Raw genomic sequence first — 26230 nt, 5'->3', positions numbered from 1 at the left:
CTTGATTAAAGTCACTTGTTTGTGGAATGTTCTGGGTTTAAATCACTGATCTATATAGAGAACTGGTTTGCTCATGACATCTTAAAAAGTGAAGCCACCACCACCATATTGGTATTCCCAAGAAAACTTCCACGTTCTATTGAATTAATAGGAAAAATGATTTTACTGAGAATACATTGACTAACGAGACTGTTTTTACATCTGAAATCTCCCTGTACATTCGCAAACGTCCTAAGCATGTAAATGTCATTTGTTTAAAGTCGGGAAGTTCTCCTGCTTATTAAGAAGTTTTTGTTCATATTCATTACAGTAGTGAACATCAGCTCAGGGGGCGGACGAGACACTTCAGCATGTGTATTACAAATGTCAAAGTTCACATTCTGAAATCGGAACAGATTTATGCCTTGCAACCTGAAATTGCCTTGTACTGATGCACATGTTGTTACAGTATTGTTTTTATTCATACAGTGGGCTAACTGCAAATGTTTCAACAATTTCATTAACATCATGCATTTCGAAGCAGTTAATGATTTAAAAGATGGTTCAATTAATTCTATACAATAACTAAACTATTCAATAAATATTTATTGTATAGGCTATTCAGCAACTAAACAGTCCATTTCTTGATGTACATAATTATGGAGGAAATATTAAACATGAACACATCTGTGTCGGAAATTTGCAGTAGAAAAACATTAACGTTCTTAATATATGACTTATCCTCTCTGAAAAGACAAAGTACAGATAACATCTGAAGTAACAATTGACCTATGGCTAAGCCACGCCCCCTCCACTCACTCGGACAAACAGTCAACATTCGGTGACAGGCGTATTTTTAGTTATGTTGATGAAGAGGAGTGAAAGGGCTACATGTTTTGCTAAAAAAAACACAAGTTCCCCAGTTATTTTGGTAGAAAGTTGTCTAAAATGTTGTGCTTTAATATGTAATTAATGGTTCATGATCAAATTAAATATTTATAGGTCTAAGTTGCATACATTTCCAGGACAAGCATTTATACCAAGAGTAAGTCACCTCTTTGATAGTTTGGTGCTACAGTATTTACATGAATCATTCAGCCCAACACTGCTAACATTTGTTATCTCGGTTATTTAAAGATACGTTAATGAAGCTAAGTGACATGATGTACAACGCAGCTAGAAGCTAACGTTAACGTTTTCTAATGTTAGGCTAACGTTAGCATAACGTTACGTTAAAGATGTTAAAAATAACGTTCAAATACGTTATTGACTTAACGTTACCTTAGAACAGATGTAGACATCCTAGTTTAATTTATCCACTTTTAGTTGGTGTTGTGGTCTACCGCATAACTTAATCCAGAGCAGACACTTCTCTCGGTTGAGATGTGGCTTAATTTGGAAAGGGTAAAAAATACACACTGTCGCCCAGCCTCTCGGGATACCTAGTGAAGGAGTTGCATGTACTCCATGCACACAGTTTGAACATTTTAAACTTAAAATGACAAGAAAAACATAAAAACGAATGAAAACTGATTAACTGGAATTCATTTCGATGGACGTGGTTTAATTTGAGGGGGGAGTTTTTTTTAGACAATTTTTAAAAAATAGGTTTAGCTAAATGTTTGCTCACTCATTGTATTTGTGTTTTTACAATGGGGTCTTTTTTTAGTTTACATAACAAAAGGAAGCTTGATTTCAATCTTTGAATTAAATTGAAAAGAGTAGCACAAATAAATACATGAAATAAAGAGAAAAGTTTAGGTCTAACACTAGTATTCAGAAATGCTAGAAATGGAAAAAAGTAATCAAATGTAAAATAACACGGAATAGTCTTTAGTCCTGTATAATTTGAATACATAGGCTATTAATTCTGATTCCCTTACAATGCTATCTTTTGTTTTTTTATATACAATAATGACAGACACATTTTAGGCTACTCTCACTTTAAGAGCTAGTGCACGGATCCACCTTCACATGTTGCGTGTAAAGCACAGTCCGCGCCACTTTCTCCTCTTTTAAAAAGGGCTCCCTGTTGCTAAGCAATCATGAGCCACGTTCTCCATGAAGACGTTTCAGCAAAGGATGAACACGCAAAAGACGTAACGTGAACGGCCCATACTGTTTTCATTATAGTGTCACATGTATTTTCTTTTTGTATTATTTTTTTAAGACATAACCGATTGTGTTTGAGAGGATACTCCAAGACTGGAATTTAGACAATGTTGTGTGCTTTTGACCGTTAAAATCGCTGGAATGTTTAAATAGGTAATACTTAAAAAGACGCACAAATTATAAACAATAGTGACTATGCAATGGCCCGATTGTGCAAGTGACATTTCCATCAAATGTCCCGACTCCTGAAACGCGAGTCTAGAATCACCGCCTGCAGCTGCAGCACGATTGGCTTGCCTTGTGCAACCTATTTTAAGAGACAGAGAAGACGCGGCATTGGCAGAATCACTCACGCTGTTTGTGAGTGCGTCTCGCAGAAAGTTTTAAAATGACTGATTTGATCTTATAATCTGTTAGGTTAAATTTACTCATAGGCCTACATGCTAGATTGAATAAATGTTTGCGGGAAATTCCCGCATTATAAACGCAAGACCTGCGGGAATGATTAAAATGATGCGCAATACCCGCAATGAAATTCGAGCCCTGGAGAACCATGTTTATTCTTGCATGTTGAACCTTATTTACCATATTTGATGAGCTCCATGTATGTGCATTTAATTTAGGGTTTTATTCCCACATACAATTCAATTAGTTCCTCACAAAAAGAGATTGGGATCAGAAGTAGGGGTAGGGAAAATCGATTCTTAGATGAATCGCGATGCGGACGATTCTGAATCGATTCACAAATGTCAAAAATCGATTTTTTCTAAATGTTTTTTTTCCCCTAACAACGTTATATTGACAGAACGCAAAAGGCGGAACTCTAAAGCACAGAAGTGCAGTCCGGACAGTCTGTGCCGTGCACATAAGAGATGCATGATGACCGAGCGCGAAATCCGAACGGCACCCTCTTCGTTGAAAGCAAAGTATGAAAAATTTGCATAATTTCATTGTGGACTATTTTGTAAAAGAGCTGCTTTTTGTAAAGTTGTTTTCACATCAATATGCTGTAAACGGATCTGTTATACGTAGGTTTACTGTACTGCCCTCCAGTCACAGAGTGTATCAGTGCAATGCCAGTCACAAAAAGTTACATTTTGACTGTGCTCTCTGCAGATGTTCATTTACTTTTTTTGTATGAGCTGTTTTGATTGTGGTATACAGCAACAATTTCAAGTCATAAGTCTTAAAGTCTTAAAGTAAGTATTATTTATTTGTGTATAAGAGCAGCTTTGTATGTTACTAATTATTCAGAATATACGCAAGTCCACAAGCATTATTTTTGTATGAGAGCTGCTGGGACATCATTCTGTATTTTTGTATGAAAGTTGTTTGTGATTTTGCTAAAGTAAAATGTTTTGGGTTTTTTTGTCTGAAAGAATATATTGCTCATTGCACATTACAGGAGGATGTTGGATAAAAGTCTATTGTTTTATGTTAGAGATTCAGAATATGCTGAAGTTTGTATTCATTTACTACAAGTATGCTGCTAGTACAGGCACTCAATGTTTTGGGAAACATGCTGGCAAAAATCTAACCTTACAGTTGACTTGCCAAATCACTTCCATTTGTTTTATTAATAAAATATATTGGAAGTAAATTCTTTATGGATCATTACTTGGTGCTTTTAAAGCAAAGTATTTATAGTCACACATATAAAGATGCATCGATAATCGTTTTAGCATCGCAACCCTAAATGCCATCGTAATCGAATAGTGAGGTGCCTAGAGATTGCCACCCCTAATCAGAAGACTCAGATTAATCAGCTTGATTCATGTTGATTTATAAACTTTTTGTACCGCCTTGAAGAGTACTGGTCGAATGGGAAAAATCTCTCAGGTTTCACTAAAATATTTGTAAAAAGGTTTGCTTCAAAGATGAACTAAAGTGTTGCGTGTTTGGGGCTACATCTATAGTAACCCAGATATATTTGAAAATGCATCTTTTTCTCTACGTTTTGGCCTACTATCCACACTGAAAGGCTGTTTTTGTCCAAGAAAACTGAAGTATTTGAAGACACTCTCCCAAGTGGACATCTGAAAATGTCTATTCTGACAAAACCCAACTCTGCTACTTTTATTCTCATATATTTTTATTTTTTATTCTTATAATTTGTAGTATTATGTTTCTTGTTGTATTTGTATTTGTATATGTCCACTGGAAGCCTCAGTACCAAAACAAATTCCTTGTGTGTGCAAGCACACTTGGCAATAAAGCTCTTTCTGATTCTGATCTGGAAAAAGACATTTACGCATTGTAGCGTCAAATATGGAAACTAGGGATGCAGAAGATTTTATTAAATGTAAACACTTTTCAAATGCATCCGGTTTAGTGTAGTTGAAGCCTGGAACAAAATGAGGGCGAGCAGATGAGTTTATTTTTGGTTATATTATCCCTTTAAGATCATGTAAACATGCTAATAAGGAAGTGTTAAACAGGTGGTCAGACAGACCTGATGGTGGTGGGCTTGGAGTACAAGCTGCACTGGATCTGAGGAGCAGCCGCAGGTTCCTGATAGCTACTTTCTGATTGGTCGAGGTTCTCCGCAGTGGATTCAGATCCAAAATCGAGCGCGCCAAACTGCACGTTCAGCCCGGACACGTCAGCAGAGCCTGGCATCTCTACAGCTGAAGAGGGGATCTGGCAACACAACATGAAAAACCATTAAACTATATGAATGAGGAAAATTGTTTAAAAACTTTAATGGCTGCTAGGGATGGGACGGTATGAAAATTTCATATCACAATTATAGTGACCGATATTATCGATATTATCACGTTTTGTTAAAACAAGATGAAAGTGTTAAAAAAGAACTGATGCAAACACTGAAAACATTTCAACAAGTTTCATATTTGAGAATCACCAAACAACAAATAAAACGAGCAGCTCTATGCACTTTCTAAAGAAAGATTCTATTCTGTGGCATTTCCTTCCTTATAATGACTGTCTTCAATAGCAACATATTATAACACAGCGCACATCCATGTATATCACAACGGACGCACGCTCTCATTTCATTCAAATACAACTTGTCATCTTGAGTCTCCGTTTTTGATTGTATTGAAAATGAAATCAGAGTTGATTTATTGTTTACAGAATTTTATAATATTGTGATCATCTTGTCCTGACGAGTTTTGTACGCTGTACAAAATGGATATAACAGGTAAGAATAGAGACATTAATCTCTATTCATTATGTCCCCGTAATTATGTGGTAAAAAAAAAAAAAATCTGTGTTATAAGTGTACAATGAATATACATTATTATCTCTTAAATGTCACTCTTAATAGTCTTGTTTGAACTTGTTCGTTCGTCTTTGGCTCAAAGCCACTTGCTGCGAACTTTTCTTCGCGGAAGCTTCAAGTTTATTTCAAGTGAGAGAGAAAATATTTCAACTCAAAACAACATTTTGTGCCCAATTATTTTCCAGACGTAGTTTTAGTATTGAGATCAAAGTTAACTTGCCTTGCGTTCGCTACAATGGTGGGTGATGGTCACACAGGACGACTCGGCAGATTTGAAGTGTTTACCCCTATCGCAGCGACTTTTTTTTGAGCATGTTCTGCAGACAGAGTGACCATCCTCGATTAAGTTTCCCTCAGGATTTTTGTAAATGCCAAAATATGACCACACCTCAGATTTGGTCCTCTTAAAAGGCTGAAAAATCTCCCGAACACGGTCACTACCTTCCGCCATTCCTTCTCGAATAAAAAACAACAACAAGATTGCGCGCCTACGGCAGACTGTTGCTGGCTGGACAGGATTTGTAGTGAGTTATTAAAATCACGATAATCAAACACTGTTGTAATAATTGAATTTTAAACAATATTACTAACCGTCAGTACATTTTATCGTGGTTTATAGTGAAACCGGTAATCGTCCCATCCCTGATGGCTGCCAAATTGAATCGCTAATGTTAACATTAATGTTACAAGGCACACAATACTACGGGTGCCACGGGTAGGGTTGGGTGCCGAAACGCGGTGCCAATAGGGAACCGGTTCCGACGTAAACGGTAGTAACCAGACCGAATAAGAACGAAAATGTCGGTGCCTGACTCTGTGTCATGTGGCGCACACACGCAAGGTATCTCGCTCTCTCCCTCTCCGCCGTGCGTGCACTACACGGTTTGGAGCACAGTCTGTTCTGTCTCGCGTGCGCGCTCTTGCTCGCTCTAGATTCCAGGAGATTAACTAATTTGCGGGCATCAGGGAGCCGTTATCAATATGCGGGAGACTCCCGGAACGTCTGCTGATAGCGAAGGGATTAATGAAGATGCCGAAGACAAAACGCTCCAAGGTCCGCTGATGGCGCGGGCGCCGCCTCGACGCTCTTACGTCGTCATATTATATTAGTGCGCGCATCATCATCTGCTCAGATTTCTCTGCCGTAAAAGGAAGCTTGTCGGCAGCGCGAGGAGCTTGGGAGCGAACGCATCGTCTCGTTCCCTATTCAGAGAACAAAGGTTACACCAGTAACCAGAGACGTTCTCTTTCATAGGTTCACTCAACGCTGCGTAGCTGAGACACAGTGGGAACGAAATACCAAACTGGCCAAGCTAAGCACTACCGTCACTAGTACAATGACCAGATAACTTGCATGACTGGTTCAAGCAGACAAAACATGGGAACCTGGAGCCATGTCGAGATTAGATTATCCTGGTAGTAATCTCTATTAAACTCCTGGTAGAAATCTCTATTAATCTCCAGTATTACATTATTTGATACAATATTGTTTTATTTGATATTATGTAAATGTGAATTTTTATTTTATATTGGTTTATTTATTATTACCATATGTTACTAGTATTTATATTGTTTAAAGATTTAAGTTAATATTGTTTCCAGTTTGGCCCGGTAAATAAAAGGTATTATTTTTTGACAAAGTGTGTGCGGTTTCGTTTTCTTAAGTACCGTTTCAAGAACCGTTTAAAAAATACAGAGTAGCTACTGGTATCGGATAAAACCCAACCGATACCCAACTCTAGCCACGGGTTTACTTTTGTTACCTTAGATGGAGGGGGCACTCTCCGTCTTTGTGGTCTGAAGTGTCTGGGTTGTGGCGGCTCTGCCGTGATAACGACAGGCTCACAGAAGGGTTTCAGTGTTGGAGAAGGCTCATCATATGGGGGAAGTGGGACAGTGTCTCGGGCCTGAGCCGGCAGGTCCGACTGGAGTGCTGCATTTTGATGTTGGGTCAGATGACTGAGGATAGGAGATGGGTCGGGTTGGGCCTTGAGGTCCACTGAAGACAAAAGATGTGGTCAGTCTTTTTTTTTTCAAACTGTCATAGAGAATTTGTGTTCATAAATGTTAGAGAACGTGTTAAGGATGTGTAAAACTACAAAACTTTATGTACATGTGTACATGTAATCAGCCTAACATAGTATAAACAGTATGCCTAATACTCACGTTGAGCTGCCGTAACAGGGGTCTCCTTGGGTTCATTCAATGTCATTGGTGTGGATTCAATAGGCATCGGAGCAGTGGATTCAACAGATGCAGTGCCATTGCTCAGGGCCCCTGAAATCTGATTGGATAGAGGGGCGATTCGGGATGTGCTGATTGGCTCAGTTTTCTGCACATCACTGTGGGGAAGCCTGGATCCCGGTATACTCTAGAAGGAAAAAAAGGTTGTCATGATTCCGAAATTTCAGTAGTCAAAACCAATGTCGGTAAAATTTCAGTTATCAATACCATTTTTGATACAAAAGCAAAAACTATGCCATTCAATATACATTGTTTTACTAAGTTTTTGACTTTTAAGTTTAGTCTTTGTACCAAAACACTGGTCCTTATAGACATTTCTTATTACAAAAATTGTAAAGAAAATGCTATGTAATAGTGGACACTATATATTAGCACCAAATCAGTTCTCAGGAATTTTTTTTGACCAAGCCCACACTTTTGAATTGTAGTGTATCTTGTAGGGGTGTGGAAATTAATCGTTTCTACGATGCATCGCGATGCACACAAGGACGATTCAGCTATCGGTTCAGTAATAGACCATAACCGGTTATAATGTACTGACGCTTTTCTGACGTCATTTGTCACGTATGTGCTTTGTCGTGATACCATACACTGGCAGAGGGAGGCGAGATGTGTGCGCATAATTAAAAATGCTCCAGCTACTTTAAAAGCCTACATCTACATTTACATTACATTTATTCATTTAGCTGACGCTTTTATCCAAAGCGACTTACAATTGCTATATTTCAGAGGTCGCACGCCTCTGGAGCAATTAGGGGTTAAGTGTCTTGCTCAGGGACACATTGGTGTCTCACAGTGGATTTGAACCAACGTCTCTCACACCAAAGGCATGTGTCTTATCCACTGCGCCATCACCACCCTGGACACATTTCGGCTTTTATGAACAACCTGGTAAGCACGACCTGGAGAAGACACGCGCTGTTTGCACTCATGTCACGCACAAATAGAATAGGCAGGAGGTAATAGCTATATTAACTTGATAAACAATGTTATCTGTGTTCACCCCGAGCTGTTACGCCTGGCAGAGCCGGACTGCTTTAGAGTAAGAGAATGAGCTTCAACGTCACCCGAATCCGCAGCCAAAACAAATAATCCACCCGCCTCAATATTGTTCTCTGATTTAAGTGTTCGCTGCCAGCCGATGGTGAAATTATAATTATTCTGTGTTGTTACGGGTGATTATAAATGATCGTCATCTTCAACAGTGAACTCTCGACGGTTGATGCGCGCGCCTCTAATGGTGACATACACTGATGAATGAGCGCTGCTTTTAAATAAACATTTCTTTAAAACAAAATTGATTTGATAAAATTTTATTTTCCTAATGGCATAAAAAGGCCTTTGAAATTCAAACTGGAATGTCACTGTTTCTGTCACTGCGACTTCCCGAACAGACGAACACACACGCACGCGCACGGATCACTTTTAAAGTAAATTTGAAAATTGAGGATGCGGTGCATCGAAATGCATTGTGATACCGAATTGAACTGAATCGATGACATGATAATAGTAACCGAACCGTGAGACCAGTGTAGGTTCACAGCCCTAGTATCTTGTGTGAATAATTACTAAAATAGCCAGAATAATCTTATAAATCTGTGGTAAAGATGCAGAGTCAAGTGCTGCATGTGTGCCCGTGTTCTCACCGATGCAGCATGTGCATAAGTGCCAGCAGCAGCAGAAGCGTAGCTGTGTGTGTGCGCTCGGGTGGAGTACTGCTGGGAGTTGGTGAACACCAGGCTCTGGGTGAGAGAATCAAGGGATGATGGCTCCAATCCGACCAGATCGGAGTCACTATCAGCCACCTTAGGCAACAGAGAGCCGAGATCCATCCTGATGATCAGAGACAAACATTCAGACAACTAATAAAAAGGCCATTACTCTGTGATGCAAAACATTAGATGCGTTTTTCTTCGGTTTTGATGCTTCCACAACACAGGAAGAGAGGATATTCTAGGGGACTCCACTTAAATACGCCTGCTCATCTGTCACGCTGTTCTAAGGTAGTTGTAAGGGTGTGTAGTTGTAAGGATGTGTGCTTCATTTTATTTTAATCGCAAAACATAAGTCGTAAATTTACGAGACTGGGAGGGGAATCATACCTGAATGCTTGCAAATATTTTAGAGCACACAGGTAGAGAGATATAGGTCTAAACTTGCTGCTCTTAACTGCTTGTTGAACATTTAATACAGAGTCGTTTAAGCACTAGACAAACCAGACTCTTCATCATGTAGATATTTAGTGGTCAAGACAAAACAAAGTGTCAGCATCTTTGGTCAGAAACTCTTCAAATGAAACTTCAGCTAGTCAGCTTGAGATATTTTCCATCTAAACTGGTTATATCTCTTAAGCCTAGTAGTGAATGTTTTGAGACTAGTAGGCTAATCTCTCACCGCTCCTTTAGACAAATAAAATGAGCATTTGTCAATTTGAAGAGGGATTTTTTTAAGGTAAAAATTCACATTTAAATATGAATAATTTAATTTATTTGAATTAAGTAATTTTCAAATTTTTTATTTTTAAGTGGCACTCCTAGGCCTCCATACATCTGAGCTCTGTGCTGGAAAGTGCTGAAGCACAGGAAGCACTCACCCCTGTCCAGGCTGCATGGGGTTCTTGGAGCCAAGAGCATAGGAAGCAGTGAACACTTTGGTCTCAGATAGCTGATAAATGGAGAAGTGAGCGTTACACATTGACATCACGATCAAGTTGTCCAGTTTCATTTTAACATGAGATCACTCACATCTTCATTCCAGTCTTCGGCTGCCCAATCTTCCAGACTGTCCTTCCAGGCTCCTGACAGGACAGCAGAGTTTAGAGAATGTTTTCTTTTACAGAGGGTTTCTGAGTATTAGATAATTTAACCCTGTTTTATTGCTTGTCCATTTACACAAATTTTACTTTTTGGTTTGATGACTTCCACTACATAAATCGGATATGAGATCAGCATTCTGATTTTCAATCAATACATGTGGTATGAAATCAATACCACTAAAAACAGTCTCAACTGACGTCAATGCTATTCTGAAAATGGCTTCATATATGATTAAGTGAAAAGCTTTAGAGAACCACTTCCGCTCTGTTAAAGATACAGTGTCCAGAATCCAGATCAATAAACTGCACTCACCTGCTCCTTCAGTAGTCTCACTTCCAGGATCCCCTGCCTCAGCAGGGTCAAACGTCCTACTAGTCAGAGACAAGCAAACAAAGGAGGGAGAGTGAGAATGACCAAGAATGGGCACAGGTGGTGTGATATTTTTTTGGTTTTAAAAACAAAATTTGAAAGCTCACCCCATTCCCTGAGAGAACCTGCTCATTCCAGCTCCTCTGCCTCTTCCTCGGCCTCCTACACCTGACATGACCAATCAGTATGTATATTTAGAAAAAGTGAATATAGTAAAAATGTAATAAAAGAAAAAATTAAATAGAAAATTGCCAATGTTTTCATTTTCTTGCCATTGTGTATTTCCAAGCAAGTGTGACAAATAGGGCTGCAACAACTAATCGATAAAATCGATTATAATCGATTATGAAAATCGTTGTCAACGAATGTCATTATCGATTAGTTGGTCTGCTTACGTCACGGGGAGCGTTTACTGGTACGCACACACACGCAAGGTCTCTCTCCCTCAGGCGCTCTGCCGAGCGCGCGCGCTACACGGTTTGGAGCATAGAGGTTTGGAGCAGTCTCTTCTGTCTCGCATGCGCGCTCTAGATTTCGGGAGTTTGAACTAATTCGCGGGCATCAGGGAGCCGCAATCAATATGCGGGAGACTCCCGGGACTTCCGGGATCTTGGGATGTCTGTATTTTGTCTCGAGCATCAGGTTGCGCAATCAGTTCGCTCGCAACGTAAGTGATGGATTAAAATAGCGCTACCGCAGAAATAGGTTAAATTAAAACGGTCTTTACAAAGCGAAGCACTAAATATAAAGGCAGTTAATAACAGCAGCAGTAAAATATTGTTTTTTAGTCACTGTACTCAGTGGTTTTCAGCGAATGCTTGTGCATTAATGCATAATTTCTCCTGTCCTTTACTCAAGCCTGTTAGCTTGCTGGGTAACGTTACCTCCATTCCGTTCTCTTTTTATAGCATTTGTCTACTAAATTTTAATTGTTTTTCAAACGCGATCTACTGCGGCTCTACGTTCACACAATTGTTTTCAGTCTTTCTATATTTATTTAATCAATTTATCCTTATATTATTCTTTTATATATTATATATAATATATATTATATTCTTTATCCTTATATTCCTTATATATAATTAATTTTAAATAAAAATTAAATGAATTATATATTTTAGATGTTTTTAGTTTGTTTTTAGTTCAGATATTCACATCTGAACAACATGTCTGTGTAAATTTGTTTCAACAAAAATTGTGTTAAAACATAATATGTTGGATATCATTTTTTTAACAATAATCATGTTTGTCAACTTGCCATCAGCAATTATCATTAAAAACAATGCAAATATTGATATTAGTAAAACTCAATGTGTGGCTTTTGCTCTTTTTAAAGTACACTTTTACACATAAATACCCTGATTTACGGTTTTATTTAGTTATAAAAAAAAATAATCTAATTTAATTTCTATCCGATTAATCGATTAATCGAAAAAATAATCGTCCGATTAATCGATTATCAAAATAATCGTTAGTTGCAGCCCTAGTGACAAATGTCATTGGTTCGTGTAAATGTATAAATCGTTGTTTTCCTCCTGTACCTCACAGATATCTACATTCAAACATTCAGATATGATTGGCTAACCACCTTGCAAATAAAATGAGGTCATTTAAGAGGCATGACAACCCCTTCTAATGACTCTTTCTAGTCTTTTTCTTCCTCCCTCCCTTATCTTCCCCTCCCGAGTTGCAGCTGCTTTAAACAACGCTCCGTCACATGAAGTGCCCTACAAACGTTGCTCAGAGTGACACAAATAGCAACACAGGAACAGGCCCCATCCTGCCCAGTCTAAGATACCAGAATGCATACCGTAAACACGTTCAGTCCAAATATCATACACAATAATAAGTGTTACACTGTAGATAATTAAATATAATAGGTTTTCTATTAAGGTTCTCTGGTGAGGCTATCTAGGGTAAGGATGACAACAAACAAAGCAACTATATAATGCGCCTTGCACATTCTGCACCTGTAGATGACTAGTAAAAACGATATTCAAACACTGCAAACTGACAATCTTAAATTAATTGGGTGGCGTAGTGTACACAAATGTAGGGTGATTTTGAAGACATTTTTGGAGTTGTTATTTTTCACAAGTGACACAAAAGTAACGACTCATAACTGCAAAACTATAGCAAGGAGAGTCAAAAGGTAGGTATTGTTTTTATAGAAATGTTTAAATAAATTTAAAAAATCATTATATTTGGACATTCTCATGGTGAGAAACTGCTGTGAAGACAAATATATATAATTTTACATCTTTCTTATTTGACATCCAATAACTCCGGAAGGAAATAAGGTATGAGGACAATTTTTGATGTTCCCCTACATGTGAGCTGCATCTGGATAAAATAATGTGGTAATAGCATAAAGTAATTAAAAGTTATATCATTTGGAATTAAGGTAGCCTTTTTGTTTAGCCCTTGATACCCGGAAGGCTTTTTTAAAATTGTTTCTTCGGGAGGAATATCTTGTGATTGACGCAATGGATTATGCTGATTTTGGACTAATTTCAATCAGGAGCATCCACTAAGTAATGATGTGCCATTTTCTACGATCTGCGCATGTTTCATGAAGTTATGAGCGAAAAAGCCACGCGAAAGCTACAACTGATTTTAGTTAGTGCCTGTGGGGTTTTATGTGATATGACAATGAGGAATGTGACAATGAAAAAATTTCCCACCGGTTAATCAAAGTGTGACAACACTGGTAATACTGGTAAGGGGGGAAATCGCTAATTCGAAAGCAAAATGTGCACTTGCAAAATGAATGCCGCTTGGGCATTCATAACGATGCTGAGCATCGTTTTAAATTAATTTCTATGGAAGATCAAAAGACACTAAAATGCTCGCTCTGCAACACGTCTTTCGTGCTTCACTACAGCGCTAATTCGGGGCGACAATTGCTTGAATGGTTGGTTCAATATTATTCTTAATGAAAAACAACTAAAAAAGTACTAATCATTTGCAGGTTTCTTATTAGAATTAGGTTTAAATCCAAAATATTGCACTTTGAATCCAAAACTTCCACCATCGTCTTGTCAGTCAGCCAGTGACTCTCGTGATTAACAAAAAGACTCCTGTTGCTGATCTGTGGTGTGACCCTCCCTCAGCTCACACTGCATTGAGCAGACACATTCAGTTTTTAATTGTAGTGTCTGTTCTCTAACTGAAATAAATTATTTTTATTACTATCAAAAAATCGGTGGGGGGTGGTGCCGCGGTGGGCAAGTGATGAACACCGGTAACACAGACTATCACAGCAAGCCTAGTTCAAATATGCAGATTATGAAAAAAAAAAAGAAAAGAATGAGGAACCTGGAGGATTTTTTCTGAAGAACAGTGCACAGGACAAACAAGATGAACAACTATTACAAAACATAAAAACTGTTGTTAATCATCCAGATAACGTGCAATATTGAGAAGGGAATGTAAACTTTAGAACTGATTCATGTGTGTAAATTCTGTTATTATTTTGTCTTGTGTACAAAATAATGGCAACATCAGTTATGTGAAGCTGCTTACTCAGGAAAGTACTAAAAACATGAAATTATGATCCCTCTTATTTTGTTAATATAATTAACATCTTGCATATTCTTCAAGGGGTATATAAACTTATAAGCAGAACTGTACTATCTAACTGACCCCAAACTTTTGAAGAGTAGTGTTAAACTTCTAGTTTTCAAATTATATTTGAGTGATACTTTTTATGCTAATCAACTTAAAAACCACTTCAGGGGGCAGCAGTGTGTTAGTAAGCAGTATCGTCTTGGAGTGAGTATAATGCTGACCTCTCCCTCTTCCTCTGCGCCCACGGTCTCCTCCTCTCTCTCCTAGAGCCGAATCAAACCCGTTCTCTTCCAATCGCCCTTAAAACAATGACAGAGAACAAGAAATGCTCATACAGCTGATATCTTAAATCACCAAAACAACATTATTATGCAAGCCATTAGATAATCCGCCTCAGGCAAAAACACAAACCTTTACATGCATGTCAGGACATGTACACACTAATCGCACAGAAACACACCTTCCTGGTTGCGGCTGGCCCCTCGGCCACGTCTGTTTGGACCCGCGCGGCCTCTGCTTTCCCTTTCTCTTTTCTCTCTACTCTCTGGTGCAGTCCCTTCTTTTCCAACACTTTTCTTCTTGCCAACTGTCTCCCATGAGTCCTGTGCAATCAAAATAGCACAGCGTGAGAATATTTCAAAACATAATCAGGACATGGATTTATTAACCTCATATCTGTTTATTAAAGATCTGTTGCAGCTTAATCACTAGTATGGCAGGCTAGTAAAGTTTGAAAAAAATCCATTTTTGAATTTCAATTCAGTCTAGTTTTTCTGGTATGATTAGTACTTTTACAAAATACAGTGAACCAGAAAGGATTAAAACAGGATGAAGTGTGCACCTTGACAGTGACCTCCTCCAGGAGGAAGTTGATAGCCCTGTTGACGTCTCCATTGCAGTCGTGAAGGGCCACCATACACTCATCCTGATTTTTGCCCGTAACCTCCATGAGCTAGGACACAAACACAACCAAATGGAATCAAATTCTTGAAGATAAAACAAAATTACACAAACTGTTAAGGGAACTAAGGATGGGAATCAGGAACATCAAGCATAAGGAATTAATTTTGTATTCAAGTAGCCTTACAGAGCATTACACTACAACTCTAGATGTATTTCTGAGCCAGGAATTATACAGATTAGGGCTGGAATTACCAATTCAGATTCGCAAGATCTCAACTAAATTCAATTCTCAATTCGATTTAATTTTCACTGGGTCCACCACCACAAAAAAAAAATATTTAAAAAAAGTTTTTGACCAATGTAATCTTGTATTGTAATAAATAAGGTTATGACACCAGAACTACTGATACCAGTGAATTTCACAATTCAATTTGAATCCAATTTCGATACCACATCTAATAAGATTCACATCAATCAGATATTTTCAATATTTGCTGAAATGCATGAGGAAAAAGATTGATTCATGGTGATTTTTGTTAATGAACTTGTTATTACTTTAAGGACTACATTCTACTTTACAATAGTAATTTATTTTTTAATTCAAGTTATGTTTTAGTGGGTTGTAGGCGAAGACTTCCAAGTTTCTGTGTGTATCTGATGATAGTTCAAAACAAAAGGTGACATTTTTTAAGTGAACTCCCAAGAGCAGCTCTAGAGATGAAGTTCTTGTGAAGTTTCTTTCATGAAATCATATGGCACTAATAATGCATTGATTTATTTTAGGGCTGTGGACTAAACGTTAGTTGACAAGAAGAGGCTTAGTAGACCAAAATTGTATTAGTCAGTTAGTGGAAAAAAAAAAGTCATTGTGAGATTGTTAATGGCAGATCCTTGTGGTCCTCAAAGTGTAAAAGGTCTACTTTTATTTGTGTAACTCACTATAACAAAAAGTTGTGCTTTTGTAAAGTAAAGAAAACAAATGGTGCGTTTCAGCCGTCTCGGTCTCCGTGAACTGGAGCGTGTCACAAAGATTATCCGAAACTCAGCGTATAGGCTACTCGCATCACAGACAGGAGAAATACATCTTTAGAAAGCTTGAAATGTCTACTTAAACCAATTCAAATCAAAGAAAAATACTCTGCTTATGTAAACCGTATGAAAGGTGCGTTTCTCTCTAAAGGCGCATCCACTATACTGTAATGGAGAGTCAGCATAGTCAACATCTTTGCAGCAGACACTGACTCTGGGGGCTTTCACACGTATATTGTGTTATCAATTTGGTGCTATTATGCACAGCTGATTAAACTACTCTTGGGTTTACTGTTTGTGTCGCATGAAGCGGGCTTTCTGCTGCTTGCAAACAGACTCTTTTGAGAGACAGTTGCCATTCATTTGCCACCCTGATTGCACTGTGCGTGAATCCACACTGCAAGCTCACTCTCGCTAGTATCCAAGGTAAATCCTCAACACATCATCCCATAAATCTGTTTTTAAACTTGTAATCATCTAAAACACAGGCTTCCCTTTGTATGCACCTGAAGCCGTGTTGCTTTCACATTCACACGAATTGTGTCACAGTGTGAGTGCAACCAAAACCCAGACCACCTTCTTCATGTAGACTCTGGTTTGGTACCTCGGTGCGCACCGGGGCCCACATGACAGCTTTCACATTAACAATTTTACAGGTGGACCGTTTCAAACAAAACTTCCAGTGTGAAAGCCCCCTCAGAAAACACTACAAAATTAATGAATAATTAAAATGTCTCATAGCTATTTTGTCCAACACACTCATAATCATTACTTTTTCAGCAAGCTTTATGCGAGCGCTTGAGCCCGGAATAGGCTATATGTTACATCTATACACGTATATTAAAAGTTTATTATGGTTTAGTATCCCCTGCCTGTTTTGTAATTTCACCGGAACGAATAGAGTCTCCACAACTGATTAAAGCGCGCGTCCGAGTGAAGACTGTGCGCAAGCCACAAGAGAACACAGTATCCGCGCCACTGATCGCAGCGGCAAGAGCACTTTGATCACTTGATTAAATAAATAAAAAACATTTCAGTTCTAGATCACCTCTTATTTAACAAATTAACAAAATGAATGCTCTGCTAGTTAACTGGAGATGTTTTATTTATTTGTATTGGTACATTGGCGAGATGTTTCAAAAGTGGTGGGGACAATATCGACCTTAGCAAAAAGTGGTGGGGCCAATTATTAAATGTAGTCACAATTATTAAATGTAGTCAGTGTATTAAGAGGCTACAATTTCCAAGTATGCCTAAGGGCCTGTCCTAATATCTCCCCTTACCCTAGATTGCGCAAAAACAAGGGTTAGGGCAGAATTCTCGTGTAGGGGTAGGGTGTCCCAATACTTCAAAGAGCAAGGGGAGTCCTATTCTCCTCAAAATCAACCCTCAAAACATAGTGTGGTCCAATGCAGGCTTAAAACGAAGTGGAAGATGAAATTACCCAGGATACCTTGCGGACTCAGCAAGCCAAATGTTTTTAAAAAAGATGGCGGACACCACTGGAAAGAAACAATTGAAGTATATTTTCACAAATAAGCATGTTAAAATTTCTAAATATGTTGGAATATGTTAGTTTGATGCACATCTAATGGACTGTTAAGTTTTGAACACTAATGTTAGAAAATATTTCACAAAGCTATCTATATGACGATGTTCATGATTTCTGCCGAGTGCTTCGAGAGTCTGCCCATCAAATATACATCTGATCTGGTTCATCTAATTTTATTTTCGATTTTGGCTTCCAAGGATTATAAAAATAATATGTGAGGTAAAACTATTAAAAACTAGCCGCGTTCATCTAATGTTAGCGCATCATCTTTTTCCTCACAGCGCACTGTCACTTCTCCATAACGTTAAACCCAAACTGCACTGAGCACAATCAGTGATTGTTGTAAAATTGCTGATTCTAAATTGCGGGAGGTGTTTGATTGTAAAAAGTGCTATTATAAGCACAATGATCTGCGCAAGAGACGTTGACCCTGTTCCCATGGTGGCGCGCGCTCGGAAACAGACTGCAACTAGACAAGCAGACTATATATTGGGTTTCATGTGCGCGTCTGAACGATTAAATACAGACAAAAATATGGCGAATGCGTCTTCTATATTCCTCATGTCTTCTCTGTTGATTCATCAGACGTAGATAAACGTACACAGGCAACAACAGCTGGAACCGGCATTTTCTGAATGAAAATAGTAGTAGACACGTTGACGCTGCGCGTGACGTAGTGAGGTTTGCTGCGCGTGACGTAGTGAGGTTTGCCGCGGTAATTTGCATATAGTGGTGTCCCATTTCATAGAGAAAGATCTTCAACTCCACTTCCTTCGTTGAGGGGACTTTACTTTCGAGGGCACTCAAAACCAAGTGGAAGTTTTAAGGGGGGAGAAATGGGACAGGGCCTAAGTGTAACTTGATCCCATCCCATTAAGCTGATCTAATGTGTGTCAGTCTGCCTGACCTCTCTTTGTTTGGAATAAGTTTATGTTACTCTGCCTTATTTGGGAAAAATGGCCTACAGTAGCCTTAAGTTATCTCATTTTCTAAATACAATTAAATAAACACTTGGTGGTTCTTCAAGATCTTGACTGTAGCCTATTTCTACTGTTTTTTCCCCCTAATACAGTTAATTCATAGTTAGTTTAGTTCATACAAATAGTGCAAACTCTGCTAGATTACAGATAAAAGATTCCCATTCCCCTGCCATTGGCAGTGATCGGCAGATCATGATTTTGGTGATCAGTAATCGGCCCCAAAAATGGTGATCGGAGCATCTCTAGAAATATCAGGGTATTTTAGCACGGTGTTGGAAGAATATACAACCGTTAACAAAAAAAACCCCGTTAACCTTCTGATGTTGCTCACCTGCTGGACTTTGCCCTCAAAATCTGCATCATTTTTGTCGTAAATCACCTGGGCGAGTCGGATCTGTTCCGCTGTGGCCTAGAGATAAATTACATCCATAATCAAAACACAGCCACATGAGCCTGTTCATTAGTCACACCTCACTGATGGAGTGTGTGTTGCTCACCTGTATCTGTTTCTGTGGCTGTGAGGTGTGTGTGGTTTGTTGTAGGGCTCTGTCCCGATTGCCCCTGGCAGCATCAGTGACCACTGAAGTCATCATAAACAGTATATACAAAATAATGTATGTACAAAATAGAAAATTCTGGAGGAGAGAAGGAAACGGATACAGAGTATAACACACACACAAGACTATAAAAAAATATTCCCAAGATGTTAGTGTAAGAAACGGTTAGTGACAGGTGCAGCGGGCCTGTGGCTAGTTTAACTCTCAGCTCTGTGCTTCCCATGTAAGACCATCATCCCCCTATCTGTCCAGCACTTAAATATAGCCATGCAAACATAGTCTGGACTGGTGTCCACTTACACGCCCACCTAAACCCACTCCTGAAAAAATAAAACACGCCTGCAACAACATATAAACAGCACATCAATCTTAAAGGGACAGTTCACCTAAAAGTCAGTCATAAGGGTCTGAAATAATATAACGATAATAAATAATATTTTTGTGGGTTCATCTCTTTAGCAAGGACTTAATTTCAAAACCTAACGTTACTTAGATCGCACACGTTGCCCAAAAACGCAGTCTAGGTAACGTAACGTTAGGGGGATTAATAAGATTAGAACTAAAACATCTCAGCTAATGGCCGACTAAAATAATCGCTGTAACGGTTTAAAATCGTCGCGATCATCCTGTATATCAACCTTCACGACGGACTAAAACAACACAGACCGCACAAGCAACCGTAAAATTGCCCTTAGCAACAGACACACGAACTCGTGCGAGGTATCAAATTATTTGAGTAATGTTTAGCTCAATTAAAACCCACAATTGCGTCATGTTCACAGTCGTTTTGACTAAGGTTCGAATAGACGGGATTTTAAAAACAAGCAGATGCTAACAGGCTCGGCTAACTGTTTGTGCTGCACCACGCCGCGCCGCTGCTAATGCTACGAACAACAAACTTCAGCCCATCTGCCACTAATAATGAGGCAAAATCATGTAATGTAAACACTTAGTCACTGGCCCGATAAAAAACACAAGCTCTTTTTACAAGTCGACGGTAATGGGTTTGCTTTCGCTTTTTCGCAAACACAGACATACCCTCTCCGCTCCCTCAAACGCTGTGTGTTTTTACCTGCCCACCGACCGCACGCGCTTCCCTACAAACAGCAGCGTGAAGATTGCAACGCGAAACAAATCTGTTTTTCAATATAAAAGGCCAGACAATATTACTAAAATAAAAGTCCCGAGCCGTTCCGCATAGAATGGCTGTTGGCTATGTGGATAAATGTAAATATAAAGTTGATAATAGGGACCACATTTTTAGATCGTTCTTCTATGCATTTGCCTTATGTAATATTTTATTTAAAATGATATGGTCAGAATAATAATTTGAGAGTTTTAAGTTTAGTTGGAAAAAATAATAATTTTACCACATAACGTTTTCAAGTTTTAAATTGTCAAAACCTTTCACTCCAGCTGCGTTTGATGACAAACACGCGTTTAATAGGGGAAAAACATCAATACATCAATGGGATACAATAGGCCTACATCAATAAAATGTTGATACATATGGCTTCAGAGCTGCCAACTTTTGAGTTTAGCTTGGCGTGAGACTTCTCCAAGGGGGGGGGGGGGGGGGGGATGGAGGAATGGAGATGGCATTGTCCAACGGGGGGCGTCTCTGCACACGCAAGGTTGCGTGCGCGCTACCCGGTTTGAAGCACAATCTATGTCTCGCGTGCGCGCTCGCTCTAGATTACGGGAGATTTTAACTATTTTGCGGTATAATTAGTCGATCACGAGTGGCTCAACAGGTAGATCTATAGATAAACTCATCTTTCAGGCATTTGACCGACCGGGTTGACACTTCAGCGTGAGAAATCGGGAGTGTGGCGTGTGAGCGTGTGAAACCAATCAAATGCGTGTGTCTCACGGCCAATGCGTGAGAGTTGGCAGCCCTGTGGCTTTATTATTGGCGGCATTATGGCGTAATTGAATCACTCATTAAACTGTCTGAAGTAACCGATTCTCAAAAATGAATCTCCCATTATCCCAGATTTTCAATGTGGTCATAGCCTACTCTTGGACCATAAATAGGCCTAACACATTATCAAATTTGATGAGCATTAAGAGTTAACTTAAGAGGCTGCATCAAATCAGAAATATCATTCAATTATTTATTTTAATTATGTAATTATTACATTTATTACTAGTCTAAGTATGCCTCAAACTAAGGCTAGATTTCTAATTATAAAATTATTTGTTTGACAACACTGAAAATCATTGTCTAAGAAAGTTTAAACAGAGCTTCTGAATAAGATACAATTAATGAGTAATTTCATAAATAGACTATTGGTTTTTGCTAAAGCATTTATATAATAGCCTACAGTGTCACCCTCCTCCTTGAATAGTTTAACATCATTTTCCTGTACTGTGATTTGAAATGTATTCCAGTTTTCTAGCAATGTCACAAATCAATAAAACAGGCATCAACAGTGAGCCAACCACCTAACAGCTTGTTACCTTCTACACAGATCATGGTGTATCAACAAATAATCGTCTGTCATTCATCAACTCAGCTTCTCCATGCTGATCAATAACCTTTCTTGTTTAATCTTTCTAAACAAGCAGAGTGTGAGACATTGGTCAATGTACAGGACGCTTTCAACCAACTTCAAACGTTTTTGGTTTTTTTGTCAGTCAGAATTGCGGTGGTATATACGGCTGATCACTAATAGTCCTGGCTGGTTCAGCTGCATTTGTTTAGTCCTGTGCTTCAAGATGTGGTCAAACATGGGAACGCTGATCTGGCTCTTTGTGGTTTCTGGCTTGTTAAAAACAGCAGCTCTACTGATTTCACAATGCACTTTGCAGAAGGTAAGTGCTTTTAAGCTTGGAAAAGGCAAATTTATGACCTATTTTTGGATGTTTACAAATTTCCAAGTCCATATGCACAAGGAATTTCACTTGCTGTTGACATCAACATAATAATAAAACAATACAAATACATAAGTAACAGAGTAACATGAAGAAGGGGCACTTCCATTCAAAAGTTTGGGATTAGTCATATTTTTAAAGTTTTTGAAAAATAAAACTCCCATGGTCACCAAGGCTTAACCTTTATCTGATCATACATACAGTTGAAGCTGTAAGAAATATTATAACAGTTTAAAATGGCTGTTCCAGCAGCCAGTGTCACATGATTCTTCAAAAATTATTCCAACAGCTGATTTGCTGCTCAAGAAACATTTTTGATCAATGTTGAAAACAGTTGTGCTGCTTAATATTTTTTTGTTGAAACGGTGATCATTTCAGGATTCTTTGATGAATAGAAAGTTCAAAAGAACAGCATTTATTTAAAAATAGAAATATTTTGTACCATTATTGTCACTTTTGGTCAATTTAGGAATCCTAGCCGATTGTATGTATTAATTTATTTGAAATTTTTACAATTAAAATCTTACAGAACCCAAACTTTTGAACAGTATTTTTTCAAATTTTTGCATTTTTTTAAATGATCTGAACTTTGTTTGTTGCCATCCTTTTTCAGTACCTCTGAGCTTTCTTAGCTTTCTTAATGGTATTGTTTAATCAAATCAAATTGTGTTTTGTTTGTTTTACTTCCCAGGATTTTTTAGAGTCACTGAAACCTCAAGATTTATTTTATTATTTTGATACTATTTCCACTAAATCAGGTGAGTCTGATTCAGATATTAAGAAATAGTGGTCACGACTAAGGAGCCAAAAAGTTTACAGCTAGATTATTAGGTTCATACATACACATTAGAGGTTTTAAAAGACTGTACATAAATATAACATGTACACACCCTGACATTAGTAGTTCGTTCTCTTCAGTGCCTCACTTTGAGCTGGTGTGGGTGAATTGCTCGAGGAATGAGTCTTTCAGAGGGCTGTGGAAGTGCTCGTTTCAGGCCGAAGGAGAGAGATTTGAGTTGGGCCAGCACAGAGATGAACAACCAGTGTCCTGTCCCACAAGTCTGGAGATGGTGATCAACTCAACGGTCAGTGTGGTGAAGAAGAGGGAGGACATGTGCTGCGAGCAGCTGAAGTTACTGAGACCAGCACATACAAGAACTCTTCTCCCTGTCTGCCATGGCAAATTAGTAAGATTTTTTTTTTACTATGCTCTATGTTTGTCCCATACAGTATTTGTGGCTAGATATACTGTAGTATACTAATTTTAGTCTAATTTGTCCTCAGCAAGGTCTGATTCAGTCAGGAGAGAGGAGGCTATATATTCGCCCAGTGCTTCAAAAACACATAGACCATCTGAAGGATCTTACTATGGATTTACCTTCTGGTGTACCTCACCTGCTATTAACCCACACATTACCAGTGAGGACACATCTTAAACAGCCCAAGAGTGAGTGAACAATATACTGTTTATATACAAAGTGTACCATATCACTGAACGTAAGCCTATCTCTGGCCTGCAGTCCACTGTGCAGTCCATATGTTCGAGGGTTCATTCACATGCAGGGCACTACTTCACTTTCATCTTTTTCAATCTCATACACCATGAGTGCCATGTTTTTTTTTTACAGTGTTTAAAAAAAATCAGCTTTAATATAGAGATAAATTATATGTAATAAATGTATTAAACAAACAGTGCGGGTTGCATCATTACACCAGTAGGTGGTGACAAGTGACTGTCTTTAGTCAAATCAAGTCACCTTTATTTATATAGCGCCTTTTACAATACAGATTGTTTCAAAGCCGCTTTACAGAGATAACAGGAAAATACTGCAACAAAGTTTCTTGAAGAAAATAGCGTCACAGTCCAGCTTAAATAAATTCAGTGATGGTCATTTTTGTTGTAAAAAGTTATTAATTTAGTTCATCAGAGCCACATAGAAAACCGTGATGTCATCGTCCAGCTCAGTTCAGTTCTCATATAATGGTGTCAATACAGGCAGATCAATAATATTGTTGAATATTAAAATTAAATGTCCCAACTAAGCAAGCCAAAGGTCAAAGGCCAAAGGCGAAAAAGGCGTCAGTGGCAAGGAACCAAAACTACATCAGGAGACAGAATGGAGAAAAAACCTTGGAAGAACCCAAGGGAGAAAAATCAGTCAGCCAGTTCTCCTCTGGCCAAGGAACGAACAGTGTATGATTATCATTCAGGCAGCATTTGTCAGGACTCTGGTTTGATCTTCAGCCTTTCTGCTGTGTTTATCTTGTGTCTTGATTGTCAGTTCACCTCACTCTACCATCACAGCTGAAACCTATCCTAATTAGTGCTCTCACTCTCAGTGCTCACACACCTGTTTCCCATTTTCTGCACTCATTTTCTCCACTACTTATGCTTCTCTCTTTCTTTGTTTCTTTGTCAGTGTGTCTTGGTTTCAGTCCGCTTCACCACTGTCCCCTTGCCTGAAGTCTTGTTTTGATTGCGTCTAGACCCTTTAAAGCCTTGTCTGATTATTTATATTGTTTTGCTGTTTTATTTGCCTAGTTCCTGTTCCCTATCTCATCTCAGCTTCCTCAACCGGTTTGTGACCCCCTGCTCTCGTCCTGGATTATTGCCTTGGCTTTTCCCTGAAACGGTTGGTCCACTACTGGTTTTGACCTCAGCCTGTCCATTGGATTTCGCCTCTGTCTCGCTCCCTTACTTGGTGGCTCTTCTACCAATTTATTTTGTTTTGTATTGTGTTCCTTCAACCTTTTTGGACAATAAATCCTATTTTCAGTTGATCTGCTCTTGGGTTCCTGTTGTCTCTGCTCCACCTTAACAGTACACACTGACCAGGATGGACCCAGCAGATCAGACTCAGCTACGCTCAGCTGTGAGGCCCAGGGTGTGCTACTGGGACAGCATCAAGGGGAGCTGGTGGCCGCTCATCAAACCATGGACTCGCTAGTCAACCAGGTCACTGAACTTACAGAGACTATTCGCCGGATGCAGATCGATTGCAACCCTGTGTCACCGGTCATCAAAGGCCCTCTTGTCACTCCCGAACCACGTATCAACAACCCTCCCATTTATTCCGGTGAGCCTACAATGTGTCGTGCATTCATGATTCAATGTGAGGTGATTTTTTTTCCCTGCAACCCCTCACGTATGCCTCAGACACTGCCAGAGTGGCGTTCGTCATCTCCCTTCTCGCCGGTCGGGCCCAGGAATGGGCCACTTCCGTCTGGGCTGCAGCGTGCTGCGAGGACTTTTTCAGCTTCAAGGCAGAATTTGTCAAGATATTTGACTGCTCAGCGCTCGGTAAGGAGGCATCGCGGCTGTTGGCAGCTCTGTGTCAGGGGAGACGCTCAGTGGCGGACTTCGCCATCGAGTTCCCCACCCTCGCGGCCTCAAGTATGTGGAATGAAGCAGCACTGGTGGCCAGGTTTACGGAGGCGCTGGAGGACGACATAAAGGATGAGGTATATGCCCGTGAACTTCCTGAACACCTGGATGATCTTTTTGACCTGGCCATTCGCTTAAACAACCGTCGGGATCTTCGTAGGAGAGTTCGGTTCCATCCATCCCGATCATTGGTCGACCTCACACCTACCTCCTCCATGTCAGCTGCTCCAGACCATCCATCCGCTCCGGAAGCTATGCAGTTGGGCAGGTATCGTTTGTCTGCAGAGGAGAAACAGAAACGTCTGTCCAAGGGACTATGTCTTTATTGTGGTCGACCCAGACATTTTGCTTCTTCCTGCCCGGCAAAAGCCAACGCTCGCCAGTAAACGTGGGGATACTGGCGAGCGCTACTTCCACTACCCCATCCACTGGTTCTCGCTCCATGCTTCCAGCCTCAGTCATTCATAAAGGTGATGTCCACCAACTCTCTGCCCTCATTTATTCGGGGGCTGAAGGGAATTTTATTGATTTTTCTTGGGCCTCAAAAAGAGGCATTTCTTTTCAGTCTCTCTCTCCTATTCTTACTGCTCTTGCCTTAGATGGCAGGGTACTG

General features: G+C 39.2%; 3 protein-coding genes across 6 annotated transcripts in view; 2 read left to right on the top strand and 1 right to left on the bottom strand.

Moving 5' to 3' along the window:
• Window positions 1–20484, bottom strand: part of ubap2b (ubiquitin associated protein 2b) — a 32730-nt gene extending 12246 nt beyond the window's left edge. The window contains exons 1-14 of one of the 4 annotated variants that reach the window (XM_077223481.1): window positions 20428–20484; window positions 19296–19433; window positions 19130–19207; window positions 15176–15286; window positions 14795–14936; window positions 14556–14633; window positions 10872–10932; window positions 10708–10766; window positions 10324–10376; window positions 10173–10243; window positions 9226–9412; window positions 7502–7706; window positions 7099–7334; window positions 4544–4731 (exon numbers count right to left, since the gene is read on the bottom strand). In XM_077223481.1, the coding sequence (XP_077079596.1) occupies window positions 4544–4731; window positions 7099–7334; window positions 7502–7706; window positions 9226–9412; window positions 10173–10243; window positions 10324–10376; window positions 10708–10766; window positions 10872–10932; window positions 14556–14633; window positions 14795–14936; window positions 15176–15286; window positions 19130–19207; window positions 19296–19391 (1565 nt within the window). In that variant the 5' untranslated portion in view covers window positions 19392–19433; window positions 20428–20484. Of the gene's footprint in view, window positions 1–4543; window positions 4732–7098; window positions 7335–7501; window positions 7707–9225; window positions 9413–10172; window positions 10244–10323; window positions 10377–10707; window positions 10767–10871; window positions 10933–14555; window positions 14634–14794; window positions 14937–15175; window positions 15287–19129; window positions 19208–19295; window positions 19434–20393 lie in introns of all 4 variants that reach the window. The other 3 variants (XM_077223479.1, XM_077223480.1, XM_077223482.1) reach the window with 3 other exon arrangements.
• Window positions 1–26230, top strand: part of timm17b (translocase of inner mitochondrial membrane 17 homolog B (yeast)) — a 214713-nt gene that overhangs the window by 98473 nt on the left and 90010 nt on the right. The window lies entirely within an intron of this gene.
• The window catches only part of adamts13 (ADAM metallopeptidase with thrombospondin type 1 motif, 13), a 51915-nt gene continuing 47588 nt past the window's right edge, over window positions 21904–26230 (top strand). Inside the window, 4 exon segments of the mRNA XM_077223478.1 lie at window positions 21904–22172; window positions 22924–22990; window positions 23151–23419; window positions 23517–23679. Of these exon segments, the coding sequence (XP_077079593.1) occupies window positions 21945–22172; window positions 22924–22990; window positions 23151–23419; window positions 23517–23679 (727 nt within the window). The 5' untranslated portion in view covers window positions 21904–21944.

This window comes from Siphateles boraxobius, unplaced genomic scaffold (genome assembly GCF_051911475.1).
Source record: "Siphateles boraxobius isolate OS27281-9 unplaced genomic scaffold, OSU_SipBor_1 9, whole genome shotgun sequence".
Lineage (NCBI taxonomy): Eukaryota > Metazoa > Chordata > Actinopteri > Cypriniformes > Leuciscidae > Siphateles > Siphateles boraxobius.
Note: the sequence above shows the minus strand (reverse complement) of the source record. Positions and strands in the feature narration are given on the sequence as shown.